General features: G+C 39.6%; 4 protein-coding genes across 4 annotated transcripts in view; 3 read left to right on the top strand and 1 right to left on the bottom strand.

Moving 5' to 3' along the window:
- Positions 1–17,969, bottom strand: part of LOC132497347 (uncharacterized) — an 89,165-nt gene extending 71,196 nt beyond the window's left edge. Inside the window, exon 1 of the mRNA XM_060110477.1 lies at positions 17,684–17,969. Coding sequence (XP_059966460.1) covers positions 17,684–17,969 — 286 coding nt within the window. The remainder of the gene's footprint in view (positions 1–17,683) is intronic.
- The window catches only part of LOC132497346 (uncharacterized), a 112,753-nt gene that overhangs the window by 50,692 nt on the left and 42,558 nt on the right, over positions 1–19,503 (top strand). The gene's annotated exons all lie outside the window — the stretch shown is intronic.
- On the top strand, positions 271–651 carry LOC132497378 (histone H2B type 1-C/E/F/G/I-like). The gene has a single exon (XM_060110521.1). It carries the CDS (start codon positions 271–273, stop codon positions 649–651), a length of 381 nt encoding a protein of 126 aa, XP_059966504.1.
- Positions 14,988–15,626, top strand: H1-6 (H1.6 linker histone, cluster member). Its single transcript, XM_060110537.1, has one exon. The coding sequence runs from the start codon at positions 14,991–14,993 to the stop codon at positions 15,624–15,626; it is 636 nt and encodes a 211-aa protein (XP_059966520.1). The 5' UTR covers positions 14,988–14,990.

The raw sequence follows: 19,503 nt of genomic DNA, 5'->3' as shown, positions 1-19,503 counted from the left end.
GCAGAGAGAACACTGCTGCTTTTATAGGCATTTCCTGGGGAGTAAATCCGGTTGTCTGATTGGTTAATACCAAGATTCACCTAAATAGCCAATAGAAAAGCTCTATTTCCATACCTCATTTGCATAGTTCTGCCCATAGATGACAGCTTTGCTATTTGTCTTCCAATTAACTAAGACGCAGTCTGCATCCTTCATTAGCATAAAGGCCCTATAAATAGCAGAAATCTGCTTTCTACTTTCATTTTATTTTTCGTGTTTTGAGGTTTTAAAATGCCGGAGTCAGCCAAGTCCGTTCCTGCCCCGAAGAAGGGCTCCAAGAAGGCAGTGACCAAGGCGCAGAAGAAGGATGGCAAGAAGCGCAAGCGCAGCCGCAAGGAGAGTTATTCCGTGTACGTGTACAAGGTGCTGAAGCAGGTCCACCCGGATACCGGCATCTCGTCCAAGGCTATGGGCATCATGAACTCGTTCGTCAACGACATCTTCGAGCGCATCGCGGGCGAGGCGTCGCGCCTGGCGCATTATAACAAGCGCTCGACCATCACGTCCAGGGAGATCCAGACGGCCGTGCGCCTGCTGCTGCCTGGGGAGCTGGCCAAGCACGCCGTGTCCGAGGGCACCAAGGCTGTCACTAAGTACACTAGCTCCAAGTAAACTTGCTAAGTAAGCGTCTTTACACCTAACCCCAAAGGCTCTTTTAAGAGCCACCCACACGTCCACAAAGAGAGTTGTGATGCTGCTTATTTTCTGTAAGTTGAGGTTTGGGCAAAAGTACTGTGCATTAATTAGAAAACAAAGGTAGATAAATTTGTAAGTCCTATTAATGGGTCTAAGGAATGACAAGTGAAGCTGTTAGGAGCACTGCCAGGTTGTTGGGTTTTGGCATTGTTGTGTCAAATGTTATCCATTACCCGTTGCAATTAGGGGGTCACCCCAAGTATAAAATCAGCTATTTTTTGAGTCCCAGTGATCAATGTACTGTAATTGATCTACAGCTATCTGAACATGAAAATTAACTGCGAAGGTGGCTGGTGGTTTGTAATACGCAGTTGGGGTTGACAAACTGCTTTAAGAGATGCTTGCAACTTGGCAAGTTTCCATGGAGGTTGAACTGAGGGCTGGCACCGAAAGGAGGGGAAACTAGGCGGGAAGAGAAAGGACGCTATTGAACTTGGCATACAAAGTCTAGGAGAGAACCTTCCCAAACCAGGTAGTCGCGCAGCGGGGAGGGGTGAGTGGGGGGAGCTGGCAAGTTCCACCTTCCCTTAAGCAGTTTAATCTTTGTTCCAGGGGAAGATTTTAAGGTGAAAGAAACGCATTTTCCATTTAAGTTATCCAAGTCTAGAACACATTTTCAGCACCTAGGAGTAAACTTTGCTTTTTCTGTAAAAAAGTGGGAGACTACAGGAATAAAATTTATGTTACAAGGAAAACAGGGCTTTTTGTTGTTCTTTAACGATTTGAGGTAAGATACAATGTGATTTAGATTACTTAACATTAAGACCCCGTGATTCTAAATGTGCAGTTTTCTTTGATATCTGGGAAAAATACTAAGGCCTGCCTGGCGCTAGACAGGCGTCCATTGGAACACAGCTCCACAGTTACTGGCTACCTAACTTGGAAGTTACCTGAGAAATGAGGTGCAGCCCTGGCTTAATTAAGGTAGAAGTGCAAATATAGGACAATGGCACATGCTTATCACACAAGCTCTTCAGCCAAACTATAACGTTTCCCAAGTCTTTCAACAACTGAAATTGGATTTTTTTCTATACCCCTAGTGAGCCTGCCCAAGGACTGATGATCCAAATCAGACTAACCTATCCTCACTGCCAACTAATCAGTTTACCTCAAAAATATGCAAACATTCACTATCCCAGGCTGACTACAAGGTTTTGTTTTTTGTTTTCTCCTTCTCTTCCTCTCTTTTCCTCACATATAAATTCTGGTTTGCTTTTGTTGGATGAAATAACAACTATTGCTTGATTTCTCTTCAATATAAGAGCAGGCTGGCTAATCATTAACACTTGGACCATTTATTTCTGAAGATTCCACCAAGACATTGTTTACCCAAGCCCTACCTTAGGAATCAATAGAAAAGTGAACTGAAAATGTACCTTGTCTAGCCCTGGGCACTTTGAGTTTTCTGTTCATCTTCCCTTGGCTCTTGTATGCTAAAATTTATTTTTGCCCAAGTCTGTTTCTTATTTTGGTTCTTAGATTGTACTTTGTCGATTGGATACACATTAGTGGTTTTATCGCTAGATCATTAATTAGTTGGTGGCAGAGGACAGGGTATCTGGAATCTGGTTCATTTGTTTATCTTTTTTGGGTTGTTTGTGTTTGTCTGAGGATTCTGGTCATCTCTGGCATTTGAGAACACAGGACCAGGAAGTTGGTGTTTTTCTTTCTGGCCTTTGATGGGATCCACTGTGTTTGGTGTTTGGTGTTTGTATACTGTGGGTTCTTTTAACTAAAAATCAGAGTTTCTTTCTTCCTTTCAAAACTGTCTGTTTTCGTGATTACTCAGTATGAGTCCAAATAATTGTCAGTATCTGCAAAAATAACACTCCTGCTTCAAAGACAAACGAATATAAAATGGTGCCTAAAACTTTTAACTTTAATAAAGCATTAGAACTAACAGGAGACTTAAGACAAGAAAGAAAACAAGGAAGCAGCATCTCCAGCCTACAATCGGCCTGTCTCTTGCTATGCCGAAGCCTCTAAAGTTTATTATTCAATAATTCCAAAAAAATATTGTCCCTTCTTGCTCTTTAAGTAAGGTCAGAGAGGAGAGAGAAGAAATATGTCATTATAAATAGAGCTATTGAGTCAGAAAAAAAGAGAGGGCTTCCAATACCTGTATAAAACAAACATTAAATAGTTTATTAACCTTAATGAGTTCATTGTGAGGGATATGGCACTGGAAACTAGAATTTCCTACCAAACTTAGAAGGATATCAGAGAATTTACTCATATTCCCAGCAGTGGTGTACCCTGAGGGATCTCTGATCTTAATCACATTTGTTTCTTTAACTGATCAACGTACTTAAATCTCTGGTTGCTTTTAAATTAAATCTCTTTAAGTTTGGTTCCAGTTTCACAATTAGCTCCTCTAACTTGTACAATGATTGAGAATATTTTCTGCTTTATGAATACAAATAATTTTGAGTAAATTATCTACCTCAGCAGAAAATTTTAAAAGTTATAATGTAAACTTAAATAGCTTATATAAAGACTAAAAAACATACATCAATTTAAAATAAGAGCAAAATCAAATTCTCCAGATGCTTTAAATGTGCTACCTCTTTAAGTTGTAACTCAGACAGAAAAGAAAGTTTAACTGAATTTAATTAGTGGTCTCAGTTAACACGTTACAAGGTAAGAAACAAAACAGAACTACTCCATTATTTTTGAACAACTTAAATATTTTAATACATGACATGTAATTCTATAGGAAATTTAAAAATCACATATTTCTAATCAAGTTAACCCTTTGGATAAATTTGCTGGCTTAACAATTTTGCTTTACAAACTGGCTCTACATCTTTTTCTTTATTATGGTTATAATGTAAGAATAATGTTAGTATAGTATTCTAGTTTACACAAGTTTAGGGGTTATTTTCTTTAAAAAAAACTAAGTTAAATTACTAAATTTCTTTAACTCTACTGATTAGATGAGTTATCATCACTTTATTTAAAATTTTACATTATGTAAATTATGCATCGAACTAAATTATCACAAAATAGTGATAATGTAGATAGGTAATGTCATTTTTAAAATGGAATTAATTTTTATAATGTTACAAATCATAAGGACTCATTGTCTCAGCTTAAATACTGAATTCAAAGTCTATAGATAACTTAAACAATTTAGATAAATATTAAATTGGGTAAATTAAATAAATTGGAGGGTACAAAATACACATCACTAAAAACAGATCTATGCAAGTCTTTTATTTTCACACAGTTGAGAATGACCATAGATTAACAGGTTAGAGAACAAATAGATGCTGTAGGAGAATAGAAATAGGTATGCTTGTTTTTGCTACTTTAAATTTGTAGAAGGGATATGTAAAGTGTATATGTGGGCCCAGAGGACAAGGCAGGTTTTGGACGGCCTCCCGGTTTCCTTATGCCTATGAGGGAACACAGTTGCCTGTTTTTCTAAAGGGCTGTCGTTAATACAAACAGCTCTGACTCTACCAAGTACTATAGCTGCAGAGAAACACAAATGTGTACGCAAGCAATGGCTATGTTTGGTCTGTTTATTTATTAGAAAGTTGTTACTGTTCATTAATGTAAATTCAATTTTATATGTATTGTCTTATTTATGCTGACAAGGTAAAAATACTTTAGAGCTGCCATTAAAGACTGAACTTATAACTATATTAATTTATCAACCACCCCTCAATAAAAATTGACTATCCAAATCTCTCATCTCTCTGTAGCCCAACCTCCTCCAGACTTCATGGTCATGTAACAAACAAACAAAAAAAATAACTCCAACAACAAGCACAAACTAGTTCAAGTTTTACAAAGATGTTGATTATCTCAAAGACTTGGCAAGTGATTGAATCTTGCTATATATCCAATTAGTACAAATTGAAAAACAATAAAGGTGGGACAGTGCTTCAACCATATCTCAAGAACCACAGCATTAACAAATCAATTTCATGTTATTGTTTTGAAATATATGGATCTTTTTTGCCACCTGGGAATACTTATAATAGTTTTAAATAATAAAAAATGAGATCATGGATAAAATATAAAACTATTCTTATCAGAACATATCAATCTATATCACCCCCTAACTGCTGAGAAGATAATACAAATAATTTAAAGTAAAATTCCCAAAGAACATAAACTTACTGTGCCAAAATTTTACTTCTAACCTTAATAATAATGATAATATGACCTACATCTAAATATTCCCATAAATTCTCATCATTTGAAATTGTACCACAAGATCCATATGACTTGTCTTTTCTTCTCTTTTGACATATTTCAGGTGTCAGATATTATCTAAAACTAATGTAGGCTACACTGTCATATATACAACAAATGCAATCTACATTTCAAAAAAAGACTTCAACAGACACACCTCTACATAATATACAATTAAAGATTGTATTTAAAGAGACTCCCCAAAGTGTCAACTTTTAACAATGCTAGAAAAGGCCATTTCCAGTATTTTTAACTACAAATGTTGTTTTTAAGCTTCAGGACAAATGGATTTTTTTTTTTCACAGCATAAACATGTTTAGAATCCTACCACTTGGATATAAACTCTCATTGGAAAGCCAATCTTGACACATTACAAGATTTCCAGAATTTTGGAAGTAGGAAGCTTCCTCCTAAGCTTCTACAGATCAAGATGAGATCTAAAATAGGTAGCTTTTTCCTTCTCCTTCCCGTTGTGTTATTCTTTGTCCTTTTCTCCATTATCAGTTTTTCCAATGATTAGATTTCAGATTTGTTCTTCCCAAGTATTAGAAAAAAATTTAAAAAATCCTCAAAGCCTAGCCCTCTATTCATACCTTGACTAAAATTTCCTGAACAAAAGAATGTGTACTACATAATTTATTTCTGAGTATGGCTCAAATTAGAGTTAAAACTGTGGTTAGGAAAAATGACACTTATTTAACTTAAATCCATCAAGGTAATCTTTGAGGCCTGTTCTTCTAATTAAGACACGTCAATTAAGTACTTGAAGATAATAGAGATTTCAAATATTTCTTATTATATTTGTGATTGTCCTCATAACGTTTTTGTCTTCCTCCTCTGTCTAATATGCAGATGACTAAGTGTTACAAAGAGGAGACTAAAACCCACTACTCTATTATGAGAGTCTTGACCAAAGTGGGGAAGTTGAGAGACTCTGATGCCAGAAATGGTGAAGATATGACCTACCTAAGATGGAAATGCTGCTGAGAGTCAGTGGACCATATTATACAGAGGCAGCCTGTCACATATTCTTCACAGCCAATCTTGAGAGTTTTTAGACAATCACTATTTTTCTCTTTCTTTTTCTTTTTTTTAATCCTCTTTGGTCTGTGTAAGAACAGATTGTCCACACTGAACTCTTTCCTACTGAAAATAATGTACAAACATGATATCCTGTTCCTAGACAGTCCAAAGGCATTTCCTCTCCTCTTTCTCTTTCATAGTCATCTTTTTTGACTTTGTTGGATGAAATCAATCTATTGCTTGGCATACCTTATACACAAGTTAACAGTGTGCTAATAATTAATTAAATGTCTTTGAGTTACTGTTTGACAAACCTAATACTCTGAGCCTGTGGGGTGATAGTAATTACGTACTTGAGAAGATGGGGTGAGGATTAAATGAAATAGCAAATATAAAATATTTGTCCTAGAAATGGTATGGATGCCAGTAAAATGGCTGCACAGCATTGCTCCCTGTTGACAGAAGTGTAGCCCCTGGAGATAAAACCTGGTTTGACTCTCAGCTTGCCACCTATTAGCTGTGAGACTGATGCAAGTCATTAATCTCTCTGTGCCTCTTCTGTATCTTGAGGATGATGGTAATAGCACCTACCTTCTAGATGTTTGTGATGATCAAAGACCTTTAATGCATAGAACACACTTTGAAGAGTGCCTGGTACATGGTAGGTGCTCAGTTTTTGTGTGATGTTTGACAAGTTTCATTTATAACCTTCTTTATACCCTAAAGGGAACTAAGGCAGCTTGTGACTGAAGACCTCAGTTGGTAGGAGCTGGTCTTTCATAAATGATAGGAATTTCACAAGTGATCTAAAAAGATTGCCAACGGATTCCTTTGCATTTACCTTGGTCCAGCAGGTTGAAAGAAAATGCATTTTATTTCACTGCACTTGTACTTAATTAGCTCTCTAGGCGTATACCCAAGGACATAAGGAATGATAGCTATCACTTGTCTTGAAGCATCCAGACTTCGAAGGGTGTGTAGATTCAGTACTTTGCAGTCCAACAGTCCTAAATTTAAAAGGTATTAAAAATTATTTAGCTTTTCCAAACTTTCACCCTGTGCAATCCTGGATGACTAAGCATAAAATTAATTGGGCCAAATACACAGCTGCCTTTGACCTTGCCAGCAAGACATTCTAGGCTCTGACTAAATTCTTTGGACTCTGAAAATCAGCTTGACATATCTTCAGGTACTATGGGTTTATTATAAATTAGGAAAAAGTGAGTAAATGTGGAGAATCAACTACTTTCTTATTGTCCTACCTCAGTTCTGAGGAAGGAAAATGAAGCTTTGGTTTGCTCATTTAAAGACTTACATAACCTTATCATCCAATAAGCAATTTGTATAGTAATTAATGGAAAGAGCTGGTTTCATCTTGCTATGGGTGTTCATGGTATTAGAGCTCCCCAGCTGCAGGCTCCAAGGGATGAAGGAACAGAAATGATGGGACTTGTCTCATTCTATGAGGAGACTGATATACTTAGAGGAGGCAATACTGGGGTAAAACCTTGACTTCATCACTTATAGCTCTAAACTTGTCTTCTGACAAGATCGAGTTCTCCAACAGTAAAAAAATTGGCTTCAAAAGCAATAAGGAAGAAACTTTGTTCTCATTTTCTTTTCTCTCTCCTCTCCTCCCCTCCTCTCTTCTTTTCTTTTCTTTTTTTCCTTTATTTTCTTTTCACTTTTTTTTTCCGTACTATAATTGACCCAAACTCAGCTGTAGGACAGGATATAAAAATATCAAAGATTAAAATGTGCTCAGTTTGGGACTCCCCTGGTGGTCCAGTGGTTAAGACTTCACCTTCCAATGCAGGGGGTGTCGGTTCGATACCTGGTCAGGGAGCTAAGATCCCACATGCCTCGTGGCCAAAAAACCAAAACATGAGACAGAAGCTATATTGTAACAAATTCAATAAAGACTTTAAAAGATGGTCCACATCAAAAAAAAAAAAAGAAATCTTAAAAAAATGTGCCCCTTTTATTGTTAGACTTGCTTAAACAATTGAGGTGTTAGATGCTGGTCACTAGATTTTTAAACACATGCATTTGGGCTTTAATGCACTGAAATACATATATTTTTAAAAATTGAAATAAATAAACAAATACAATTGTGTGTTTAAGAATTCTACAGAGATGATGCAAGTGCTGAGATCTTGAATGGAAGAAAGGCTGCTAGCCTCAAAGGTGGGTCAAGTATATCCAGCAAGCATCAGGGTAAGAGCTTTTTGGAGGTTTTGGAAAGTGCTTGGCCTCCCTGACTCTAAGCATCAGAGACTGAGCCTGACTCCATCGATTCCAGACATAAATAATGTTGAGTGGATTGGAATTGTTTTTCCTATATACTTTTTTTATAACTTTTTTTTAGAGCAGTTTTATGTTTACAACAAAATTGAGAGGGAGGTACAGAGATTCCTCAAATACTCCCTACACCCACACACCCACACATGCATAGCCTTTCCCATTATCAGCATCACTCACCAGAATGGTACTTTTTTTTTTTTTTTTTTTTTTTTTTGCGGTATGCGGGCCTCTCACTGTTGTGGCCTCCCCCGTTGCGGAGCACAGGCTCCGGACGCGCAGGCTCCGGACGCGCAGGCTCAGCGGCCATGGCTCACGGGCCCAGCCGCTCCGCGGCATATGGGATCCTCCCAGACCGGGGCACGAACCCGTATCCCCTGCATCGGCAGGCGGACTCTCAACCACTTGCGCCACCAGGGAGGCCCTTTTTTTTTTTTTTTTAAACCAAGGATGAACCTATATTGACACAGCATAATCACCCAAAGTCCATAGTTGACCTTAGGGTTCATTCTTGATGTTGTACATTCTATGAGTTTGGTCAAATGTATAATGACTTATATTCATTGTCATAATATCATACAGAATTTTTTACTGTCCTAAAATGATAGGAAATTTTAATAAGCTGGAAATGAGGGGAAGGGGCTGTGGGGTCTTTATCCTTCTAGCATGTGAGCTGGGGCATCATGGATGGTCTGGAATGGGTCTGAAAGAGCTGTGTCTTCCTTTAGGATACTTCAAAGACCTGAAACACGGTTTGACGGACTCTTCCCCTGCCCACTGTCTGCAGCCTCTTTCTCTCATGTTCTGTACTGCAGCCAGATTTGCACACACTCTGCTTTTCCCGGTTTTTGTCCTCCTATATATGCTGGACCTTATCTTTGATATTTTCACCACAGAGGGTATGAAGACAGAGTTTTGGGATGGTCTAAGGAGGGGATTTCTTCCCTTTCTCCTCTGGTCCTAAGGACCACCTTCTGGTTCTTGTTCCTCCAGCCATCTTCAGTGACTGTCTCCTTTGAAAAGGCCAAAGTCACTATCCTCTTGGAGCTTACATCACAGCTGGGGAAGAGAGACAACAAACAATCATTACTAGGAGTAATTATATAGAATATGAGAAAGGAATAAATGCTATAGAAAGGGAAAATGGAAAACAGGAAAAGGGGGGATCAAGAGGGGTGGTAGATATAATTTGCATATTAGCACTAATTAAAATGCTTAATATAACAAGAGTAGCTAACACTAGTGTAGCACTTAGTATGGGCCAGGTACTGTTCTGAGTGCTTTACACTATTAACTCAATTTATTCTCAGACAATAAAATGTTAGTTGGAAAGCACATACAAAACTCTTGGAGGAAGACCCAGTAATGAAGAAAAGAAGAGAAATCAAAGCCTTATTGGTTCTACCTTGAGTACCGGTCCCTCTTTTTCTAGTACCACCGTCACTGCCCTCATTCTGGGCGTGAGCTGGTGAGAAGAGCTGTGCTTCCCTCCAACACAGTCCTTCAATTTGGTGCATTTTCAACAGTGTTTAAGATAACATGTGCCACTTGCAATCATTAAGGCTGCTACATCTGAAGCAACAGTGAGTTTGTTAAACTACTGGAACATCAGAGATCACACCATGAGTCAGCAGAGATGGTCAATGGTTTGTGTGGGAGACTGTGGCCCTCACCAGCTAAAGAGAGGACTGCTTCCCCCTTGTCCACCCGCCACTACCACCAGGATCTGCTTCCAGGCAGAGCTTTCTCAAAACTTAAATCACTGTGTAACTGTTACTACATTTTTACAAGCACACACACACCATGTAACAAGAGCCTCTCTCTGTAAAGTGGAGTGACGGCCTGAGTGTAGGCTGTGTCAGGCGTGGCTTATAATTACGAGTATTCATATTACCCAAATGTGTGACCAATTTTCACAGAAACCCATATGTCCCCGCCCCACTAATGTGTCAGCCCACAGGTAGTAAAGAGGACTCCTTAGTAAGCAAACCCTGTATATATTTCCTTGCACTGAATTTGGACACCAAGAGAGCATAAAATTAGGTTTGCCTCTGCCTACCTGTGAAGAAGAGTTGGAAAAAATGTATTTTAAAACCACCCAAAAAGAGACTAAGCATTTACTTGGGTACATTTCCATTAGATGTTTGATTTGGCTTATTTGAAAGTGGGGAATGATTTCATCTGCCAGCAGCCCAGAGAGATGAGCATGTGAGAGAAGGGAGGCTTCTGGGAACTGTTAAAACTGCTTCATGTGGGAATAACAAGCTTGAACTCTTCAACCTGTCATCATGCAAGGGCCTTCCTTCCTCATCCTTCACAAGCGGTTCTACAAGGCTCACCCCCAAGCACCTCACCCTAGACAATCCCCACCACCTGGCCTTTGTCACTATGTCTCCTTTGTGAAAAGCCCTAATACCCTTTCCTCACCTGACAAATTCCTACCCACCCTTCAAGACTTAGCTCAAATGTAAGTTATAGGACACTGACTAGATCATGCTCATCTTTTATTTATGAGTGCACATAGACTCAAATGCTAGAGGGTGTGGTTTTACTGTAGAGGATGGTTCACCATCCAACAGTGGTGCCACCTGGGAAACTCAGTCTCCCTGAGCCTTAATTTCCTCATGTATAAAGCAGAGAGGACCATCATACGTAACTCAGAAGGTTGTTGCAAGATTAAATGCGTTGGTATCTAAGGTGCTTAGAGCACTGCCTGGCACAGAACAAACACCAATGAACATTAGCCATCGCCATTATTACTGTTCTCAGAATCAAGTACAATATCCGATATTTGATGAATGATAGAAGTGAATTAATTAATCAATCTCTCTTTTTACAGGAGGAGCAAATGGGCTTTAGAAATGTATTTTCCCACCACTGGTCAATGCTGGACACTGTTGCATCTCACAAGTGAGTCAATGAAAATGACTGATACTAGAAGAAGATAAAAGGAGGTATTTTTAACAATCACGGAAGGATCAATAAGAACTTGGCTAAAACATTTATTTTGAATATAAAAATATTAAATGGTAATTGCAGAAATTTTTAAGAAAAGAAATATGTAACAAACAAAATTAAAATAAATCTTAGTATCTCTTTTCTATATGTATATATGAGTATGAACATATATATGAGATCCATCTCTAATAAATATATATCATATATAAAGCAAATTTAGGTATCATGCTACATATACACATATAGCTAATTTTCTAGGTAACATGCCTAGAAACACACGTTTTTTATAGATGTATTATTACTTATTAATTAGCCCTCTGTTACTGGCTATTTAGACTGAGTTCCATTTTAATGCATTATAAATCATACTTCTTTTTACATAAATCTTTGTTTAAATATTTGATTATTTCCTTGGGACAGACTTCTAGAAGTAGAAATACTAAATCACAAGGTAAAACCATTTTTTAAGGCTCTTAATATATACATTCATCAAATAGCCATTCAGAAGGACCATGCCAACTTATAATACCAACATAATACAAAATTTCCTGTTTTATAGCAGTCATATTTACTGAGAATTGTTTTTTTTTTTTTTTTTTTTTTTCGGTAAGGGGGCCTCTCACTGTTGTGGCCTCTCCCGTTGCAGAGCACAGGCTCCGGGCACGCAGGCTCAGCAGCCATGGCTCACGGGCCTAGCCGCTCCGCGGCATGTGGAATCTTCCCAGACTGGGGCACGAACCCGTGTCCCCTGCATTGGCAGGTGGACTCTCAACCACTGCACCACCAGGGAAGCCCCTGAGAATATTTTTAAAACACTGTTAATCAGATCAAAAAATATATATTGAAATGTAATTTCCTTCATTATGAGTGAAGGTAGTTTTTTCCCCATATTTTTATTAGCCATGACCCCATAAGAAATAAACTGCTGCAAAACAGTGAACAAGATTGCAATAGTTCCATGGGAAAGCACTCTGTAAAGAATAAGTAGGATCTTAGGTTAAGACCAAAAAAGGGAATATTTATCAGGTGCCTCCTTCGTCCAGGACTGTGCTGGAATAATGAACCATGTTTGGCTAGGTGTAACTAAAACTACTTTTATCTAGGTTGTCTCTAATAAGCCTCCTAATCATTCCATGAGAAAAGTATCTGCTATGGATTGATTTATGCCCACCCCTCCTCCAAAATTCATATGCTGAAGCCCTAACCCCCAATGTGACTGTATTTGGAGACAAGGCTTTTAGAAGGTAATTTAGGCTACAGAGGTCATAGAGGTGGGGCCCTAATCCAATAGGATTCATGGCCTTATAAGAAGAGGAAGAGAGAGCCATCACTCTCCTGGTGTGCATGCACTCATGAAAGGCCATGTAAGGACACAGCAAGAAGGCAGCCGTCTATAGGGTAGGAAAAGAGGCCTCACCAGAACCTGACCATGCTGGCACCCTGACCTCAGATTTCTAGCCTCCAGAGCTTTGAGGAAATAAATTTCTATTGTTTAAGCCATGCACTCTAGAGTATTTTGTTTGAGTTGCCTGTGCAGACTAAGAGTGGGATGGGGGAGAACCTTTTGAGGCCAGACTTCTTGAAATCAAACCCCAGCCTTCCTGCTCACTAGCTCTAAGACTTTGGGCAAGTTATGTGACTTTTCTCTGACTCAGTTTCCTCATCTATAAAATGATTTCCTACATTTTTTTTTTTAATTTTTTGAGGGGAAAATACTTGGGACAATGACTGGCACATATATATGGTGTATATGTGTGTGAGTTTGTCTTTATGGTATCTTTTAGAATTATAATGCAAAATATGAATCATGATTTTTCCTCTGGATCTTAAATTATGGAATCTAAGAGTTTTAGAAAACTATCCAATTCTCTGTTACTTTTACAGCAATGAGTGATATGTTCTCTCAATCTGTAAATATAAGGATCAATCCACTCATAGCTGACCCTAAGCCACTGACATTTAATGGTACGACCTCTCAGGGATCACCGAGGTTCAGAGAAACCAAATACACATTAAAACAGAGCCCTTGGTAAGATGCACCCGTAATCTCTTTAAGGAGAAAAGAATTTTCAAACTGAGGTTCACAATGTATTAGTAGGTTGTGAAATCAATCTCATGATTTGCAACCAGCATTTTTTAAAAAAATAAACTAAACTAGATGAAAATACATCAGAATTCATTTAAGGTAGTATTGTTTTCAGAATTTTTGTTTCAAATGTGTGTGTAAGTGCACATGTGAGCATGTATGTGAGACAGAGAGAGTGAAAGAGACTTTTCTACCTCACTTTGCAATCAGAAGTTTGAAAGTCTCATGATCTCATTTCCTCTTCAGAAGTATTTTAAATGTAGACTCTCTCTTTTCCCACACTCTCTCCTCAAATGAAGCTCTTGTCTTTCTTCTGAGACTATTACAACAGACTACCAACCTCTGACATTAGGCTCTCCACAATAATAATTGTTTATGTGAAAAATTGAAAATCAAGGCAACTACAACAACCATACAAGAAGACAACTACTACAAAAATACACAAACGTTCTCCTTAAAAGCCTCCAGTGGTTGCCCAGTCTGTTAGAATGTTACCAAATTTCTCACGCAGGCATTTGCAGATCTTTGCAAGATGGTCCTTATGGGATTTTCCTTTGCTGAACCCTGGACTCTGGTCATATTACACCGTTCCCTCAACATCCTCCTGGAAGGCCGGGCCTTGAAACTCTTATACACCTCTGAGAAAGGTGAGTCCTAGAACAAGCCCAGAAAAACATCCTAGACATTATTCCAATAACTCTTTTCCCACAGCTCTGCAGGACACCTGCCAGCCCAGTCCTGTTAGAGATCTGGGTCTGTCGTTTCCACTGAGCTCTTCAGACCAGGGTTCCTGCCTCATATTTTAAAGTTAATTAAGTGCAGGGATTGTATCTGTTTCCTTACATTTTTTTTTTTTTTGAGGGTGGAGGGTGAAGGGCGTGGGAGTGGGTATAGGGGTAAGGTTTGAACTAATGAAACCAGAAGCAAAACTCAGTTCAAGATGCCCTCCACAGGGGGACCTGATTTTGGCCAAGCAGATATCATGTGTGAGATCCAGGTAATTTACTCCATGCTTGAGGGTCTGCTATCAAGCCTTAGGGACTGAGAAGTGGTTTTAGTCACAAGCAATCCACATGCCTGTAGATCATTGCTTATTAGATTGTTTGCCCAAATAAGGTGTTATCCTGAAGTTTTTTGACAATTCTAAAAGCATCTTCCAACTCTGCAGTGAGACATCTAAGATATGTGTTACTTCCCTCATATACATAAATAATTTTCAATAAAAATCAGGGTGTGAATAATTTATTTTCTCCACCAACTGAAAGCCAACCATTTGGAAGACCACTTAGAAGAGAAGAGATAAGTCATTCGTTTAAAATTACTTTTATATTTACATGGAAAAGAGGAAGTTTTGTGCTTCTCTTTGAATTTTGTTGAAAATCGAGGGCTTTATTGAATAGTTTTGGCATTAGGGTCATTTTTCATTAAAAGGCGAAAAGGCATCTGAAATCTGTATCTCTATGGATTATTCGGCAGTGGAACCTGGGCGATTCCGTGCAGAGGGTATTTGAGGCATCCAACTTTTGGGAGTGAAACAAACACAAATGCTCCTTCCCCCAGGGGCGGGGGCGGTGCCTGAGCGACGCACCAATCACAGCGCGCCCTGCCCTATATAAGGCCCTGAGTCCCGTGCAGTAGTTTACTCAACTTGCTAGGTGATACCTACTGCTCTACTTCTAATATGTCTGAGATGGTACCCGCCGCTCTAGCAGGCCCTGTTCCACCATCCATGGAGAAACCACCCCCCCAAAAAAGGAGCAAGAAGCCAGTTGGTTTGATGGGTGGAAGTCGCAAGACCACAAGCGCCTCATTGTCCAAGTTGATTATCGAGGCCTTTTCCATTTCTCAAGAGAGAACTGGCATGTCTCTGGCAGCGCTGAAAAAGTCGCTAGCAGCCGTGGGCTATGATGTGGAGAAGAACAAGAGCCGCATCAAGCTGGCTCTCAAGAGCCTGGTTAGCAAAGGAATTCTGGTGCAGATCACGGGTACCGGTGCTTCCGGGTCTTTCAAGCTCAGCAAGGAGGTTGCTGCTGAACTCACCAAGGGAAAGGTCAAGAAGCCTGCTTCTACCAAAACGAAAAAGCGGGTCTTGGCCAGAGACTTCAGATCTCCACAGAAAGCTAAGGCCAACAAAAGAGCAAAGACGCCGAGGACAGCAATGGCTGAGAAAGCTGGTACGAGTGGCAGAAAAGGTAAAGGCGCCAAGGGCAAACAACAACGGGAAAGTCCAGCGAAGGCTAGAGCAGGGGAGCCCAAGGCTCGGAATTCTAAACTGACCCAGCAGACTAATCCTAGGAACACAACCACCAAGAAGTAAAATTTCTGCAACGGCTAGTTTTCATAGAACCCAAAGGCTCTTTTAAGAGCCACTCAAATGATTTTAAGAGTGTGTGACATTGCGTTTTCAGAAGACTCCGGCAGAAAAGACTATTCGTCAACCTTATCGCTTGACAATAAGCAAGTTTGTGATGCGGTGATAGTGTCTTTTCAGACAAACGGTACAGACGCTGAAGAGCTTCGGATACTTAATGGTATGCTGACTGCCCAGTTCCAGAAAGTTAGGTTGTCCATCCTAATAAAAATAAGGCACATTCCTTGTATGTAAGTTCCTAAATGCTTAGAGAAGTGCTGGATTTTAAGTCGAGAGAGGAGAGGAGATCAGCTCCGTGCCCAACCATACCTGACCATGTTTTTTACCTAATGCTTCTCTAGTGTATGATTTAATGTGCCTTTCCATGTAAGATTTCTGAATTCAGTCTCCATGGACTTTACAGGGGTTAATATACAGAAACCAAGGTCTCAATTTGGATTAGTGAGAAGTTTACTTCTCGTTAAACAGATTTCTTTCCACTATGAGTGATTAGTTGCATAAATCACAGATGTTTCCGTTTTACATTTGCAAGAATATTGAAATGCCTTTCACCTTCCCTAGTTTGCAAGTAGTTACCAGATGACTTTATATATTAAGCACATACTGTTACATTAAAATTTGGTTTGATAATATAGTCTTAATATAATTGTTCTCTATTTATGAAGAGAATGATAGGCTTGTTCAGATTGTGCTACACAGGCTGGAAAATGTTAACTCTAAAACGTGTGGAGATGTTGGAGGTTCAAATATTAGGGTGTGACCTTTAAATCACAAGCCTGCTTGTACTAGGAAACGCTTAGGGTCGGAGTTAAAGCATCTTTTCCGCTTTAAACAGTTTAGTTTGTTTTCACTTAGTTTGTGATTTAGCGTTCTTAAAGATCCTCGTAAATAAATTTATACTGTTAATCTTATTTTGGGCCTTGGTATTGGGGGCGACTTCGAACAAAGCCCATTGCAAAACTACGTAATTAATGCAGTCACACATACAAACATGTTCTATATCCTGTCTGAATTCATTTGTATAACCGGGCCACAGAAAAAAAAATTAATTGTATCCTGTATGGAAAACGACTAAATACAATGGTTTCAATTTGTACAGAATCAGCCACAGCCCTGCTTTGCTTGGATAAAGTGGCCATTGTTTTCCTCTGAGGTTGGAGTTGGGATAGTGCAGGAAAATTCTTCACTGGCCGGACAAGGCAGTGAGCTACTTCTCTGTGTCCAGCAGTGAACTGACCCCAGACTATCATCGCAGAAAGGAGGAACAACTGGTTTCATCCCGCCCAGAAGCCAGCCGACCTCCCAGCACTACTCCAACCTGTGTAGAACCGGCTCGGCCACTCTGCGCCTTTGCTCCTCAGGCCCATTAGCGCCTGGATTGTATCGGATTAAAAAATTGACCAATGAAGGTTTTCCCTTAAGTTCCGGGTACCGGTATGAAACCCCTTGTTTTGGCCAATAGGAAAACAGCCTTGTAACACCACCCTCCGCAATTTAACAGTGGTTTCTTCGCCACACTGAGAACCAGCCAATGAAAGCTTGTCCCCAAAGAGCCTTCATTTGCATAGCTGTGTGTTGTGTGGGCGATACTGTGAACTTTTGTGCCATGGATTCCTCCAGCCGTCCACTTAAGGACAGTTCTAAATATTTCCAGATGCACAAAATAGGCCCATTTCTCTCATGGGTCCAATCTTATATCACTTCGCGTTTCACCGTTTCTGAAAGCCTACTTTCTTCATAAAGACCCAAGTTTCTTAAGACCTTAGTGAAGGGCAAGGCCCTAAGTATTTAGTTACATAACTGCAGTGTTAATGCAGCTTCCCACCATACTTCACATGTTAAATTAGCTGACATTTGGCTTTCACACACCTCCGCAACGTCCAACAGCCCTTCAGCGAGTTTGTGGGCGGCCCTGAAAAGGGCCTTTTTGGTTTCTTTTTTAGAAAATGTCGAAGTCTGTCTCGGCCGATGCCGTGATCAACCACCGAAGCCGTAAAGGGTGCGGCCCTGGCGTTTGAGTGCGTAAACCACGTCCATGGCGGTGACAGTCTTCCGCTTGGCGTGCTCGGTGTAGGTAACAGCGTCCCGAATCACGTTCTCCAAAAACACTTTCAACACCCCTCGAGTCTCCTCATAAATTAGCCCAGAAATGCGCTTGACACCACCACGGCGGGCCAGGCGACGAATAGCTGGCTTGGTGATGCCCTGGATGTTGTCCCGTAAGACCTTGCGGTGACGCTTAGCGCCGCCTTTGCCGAGGCCTTTACCACCCTTTCCACGACCAGACATGGCTGCTGGCACAGTAACTTCTTGAACTTAGCACTGCTCTTTAAATAGCATTCTTGCGGACCTGATTGAAAACGAGAGCCCTGGAGGATTTTCCAAATTAGGTCATCAAGGGGTGGGGCAAGGAGGGGCTTATTAACATTTCAATGTTTTGATTGGTCGGAATACCTCGCTCTTCGTCTGGAGGGCCGGAAGGTAAGGTGGCCTACAATCAGCCGAAAAGCTTTAGTTTCTATTTTGCCTTGCACTATTTTTCTTATGTGTGCGTTTGCAAATTGAGTATATTCAGCTCAAGGACACGGATCACAGAGCTTCACTCCACATTTCCTTTTGGTAACTTGGTAACTAATAAGTTAGATAATGGTTCCTTGGGGAAGGTAAAAATAATGTGTAAAGGAAGATAGAGTTATAGGTCAAGGGACTTTCCCTTTCAGTCCTTTTAATGTTTCAGTTTTAAAGGACGCATTTGGATGGGGCGAAGTATAAGCCTGGCCATGAAGAGGCTCTCGTCCTAAAAGATCTGTGTTTGGAAAGACAAAAAGGTAGACAAACGACTGCAAATTAAAACTTCTTTTCTTCTCTTCCTCAATTCAAACATGTACTGGGTGACTCTTTTTTCTGCAAATGCATGTGAGAGAAGGAATTTAAAACTAGGCTTGGGTAATCAGTTACCTCGACCCTCTTCCTGGCCTTCTGCGCCTGATTGGCCTGCAGTTCCTAAAAGCTCCTTTCCTTCTTTCATTAATCCTTTCTCAACCTTCTCTAGTTTTAGAGACAAGAACATACGTTTGTTTTGTAGAGTCCAGGATTAATAGTAAGATAAGGCTAATACTTGATTAAGGTCATTACAAAGCCTACAGGGCCCTCCCCTGGGAGGCCTATGATGAGATTATGGGTGTTTTGAACAGGTTAATCCCATTTTTGTTTTCATTCTTTTTTTAAAAAAAAAAACGAATAGAACAGAACTGGATCTGAATATGGTTTGAAGAGAAGGATTTCTCAAATCAAAAAATTTCTCTGGCTTCCTGACAACTTTAAAAAATTTCCACAGTAAGAGTCACTCTAGTTAAATTGAAAAAAAAAAAAAAAAAGACACCCCTCCCCCCCATCCTGGTTAATAAATAAATGTCTGTTGGGGAGATTTAGAATGAGATTATGGCCTGAGAGAGAACTCATATAATAACCTCAGACTTAGGTTAAAAGGGAGAAGAGACCCAAAGATGGAGCCAAAAGACCCAGGATAGGGCAGGAAAGCTCTGGATGACATATGGTTTGTATCACTTCTGAAATAATTAGATGGTTATATTCTTCTGCCCCAAAGTGAGTGTTTTTAGGCTCCTGACTTTCACTACCCTTTCCCACCACAAACATGCACCTTATAAGCAGAGACTTAGCTAGGAAGAAATGCCATTCATTACAGAGGAAAAGTGCAAGGTCAGAGTTCACAGGTAAACATGAAATCTCAACATGCTTTTTAATTCATGAAAATAAATTTAAAATAATGTGTATAACATGGTTCTTTTTTTCTTATTCCTTC

This window comes from Mesoplodon densirostris, chromosome 10 (assembly GCF_025265405.1).
Source record: "Mesoplodon densirostris isolate mMesDen1 chromosome 10, mMesDen1 primary haplotype, whole genome shotgun sequence".
Lineage (NCBI taxonomy): Eukaryota > Metazoa > Chordata > Mammalia > Artiodactyla > Ziphiidae > Mesoplodon > Mesoplodon densirostris.
This window is presented reverse-complemented; position numbering and strand designations above follow the sequence as displayed.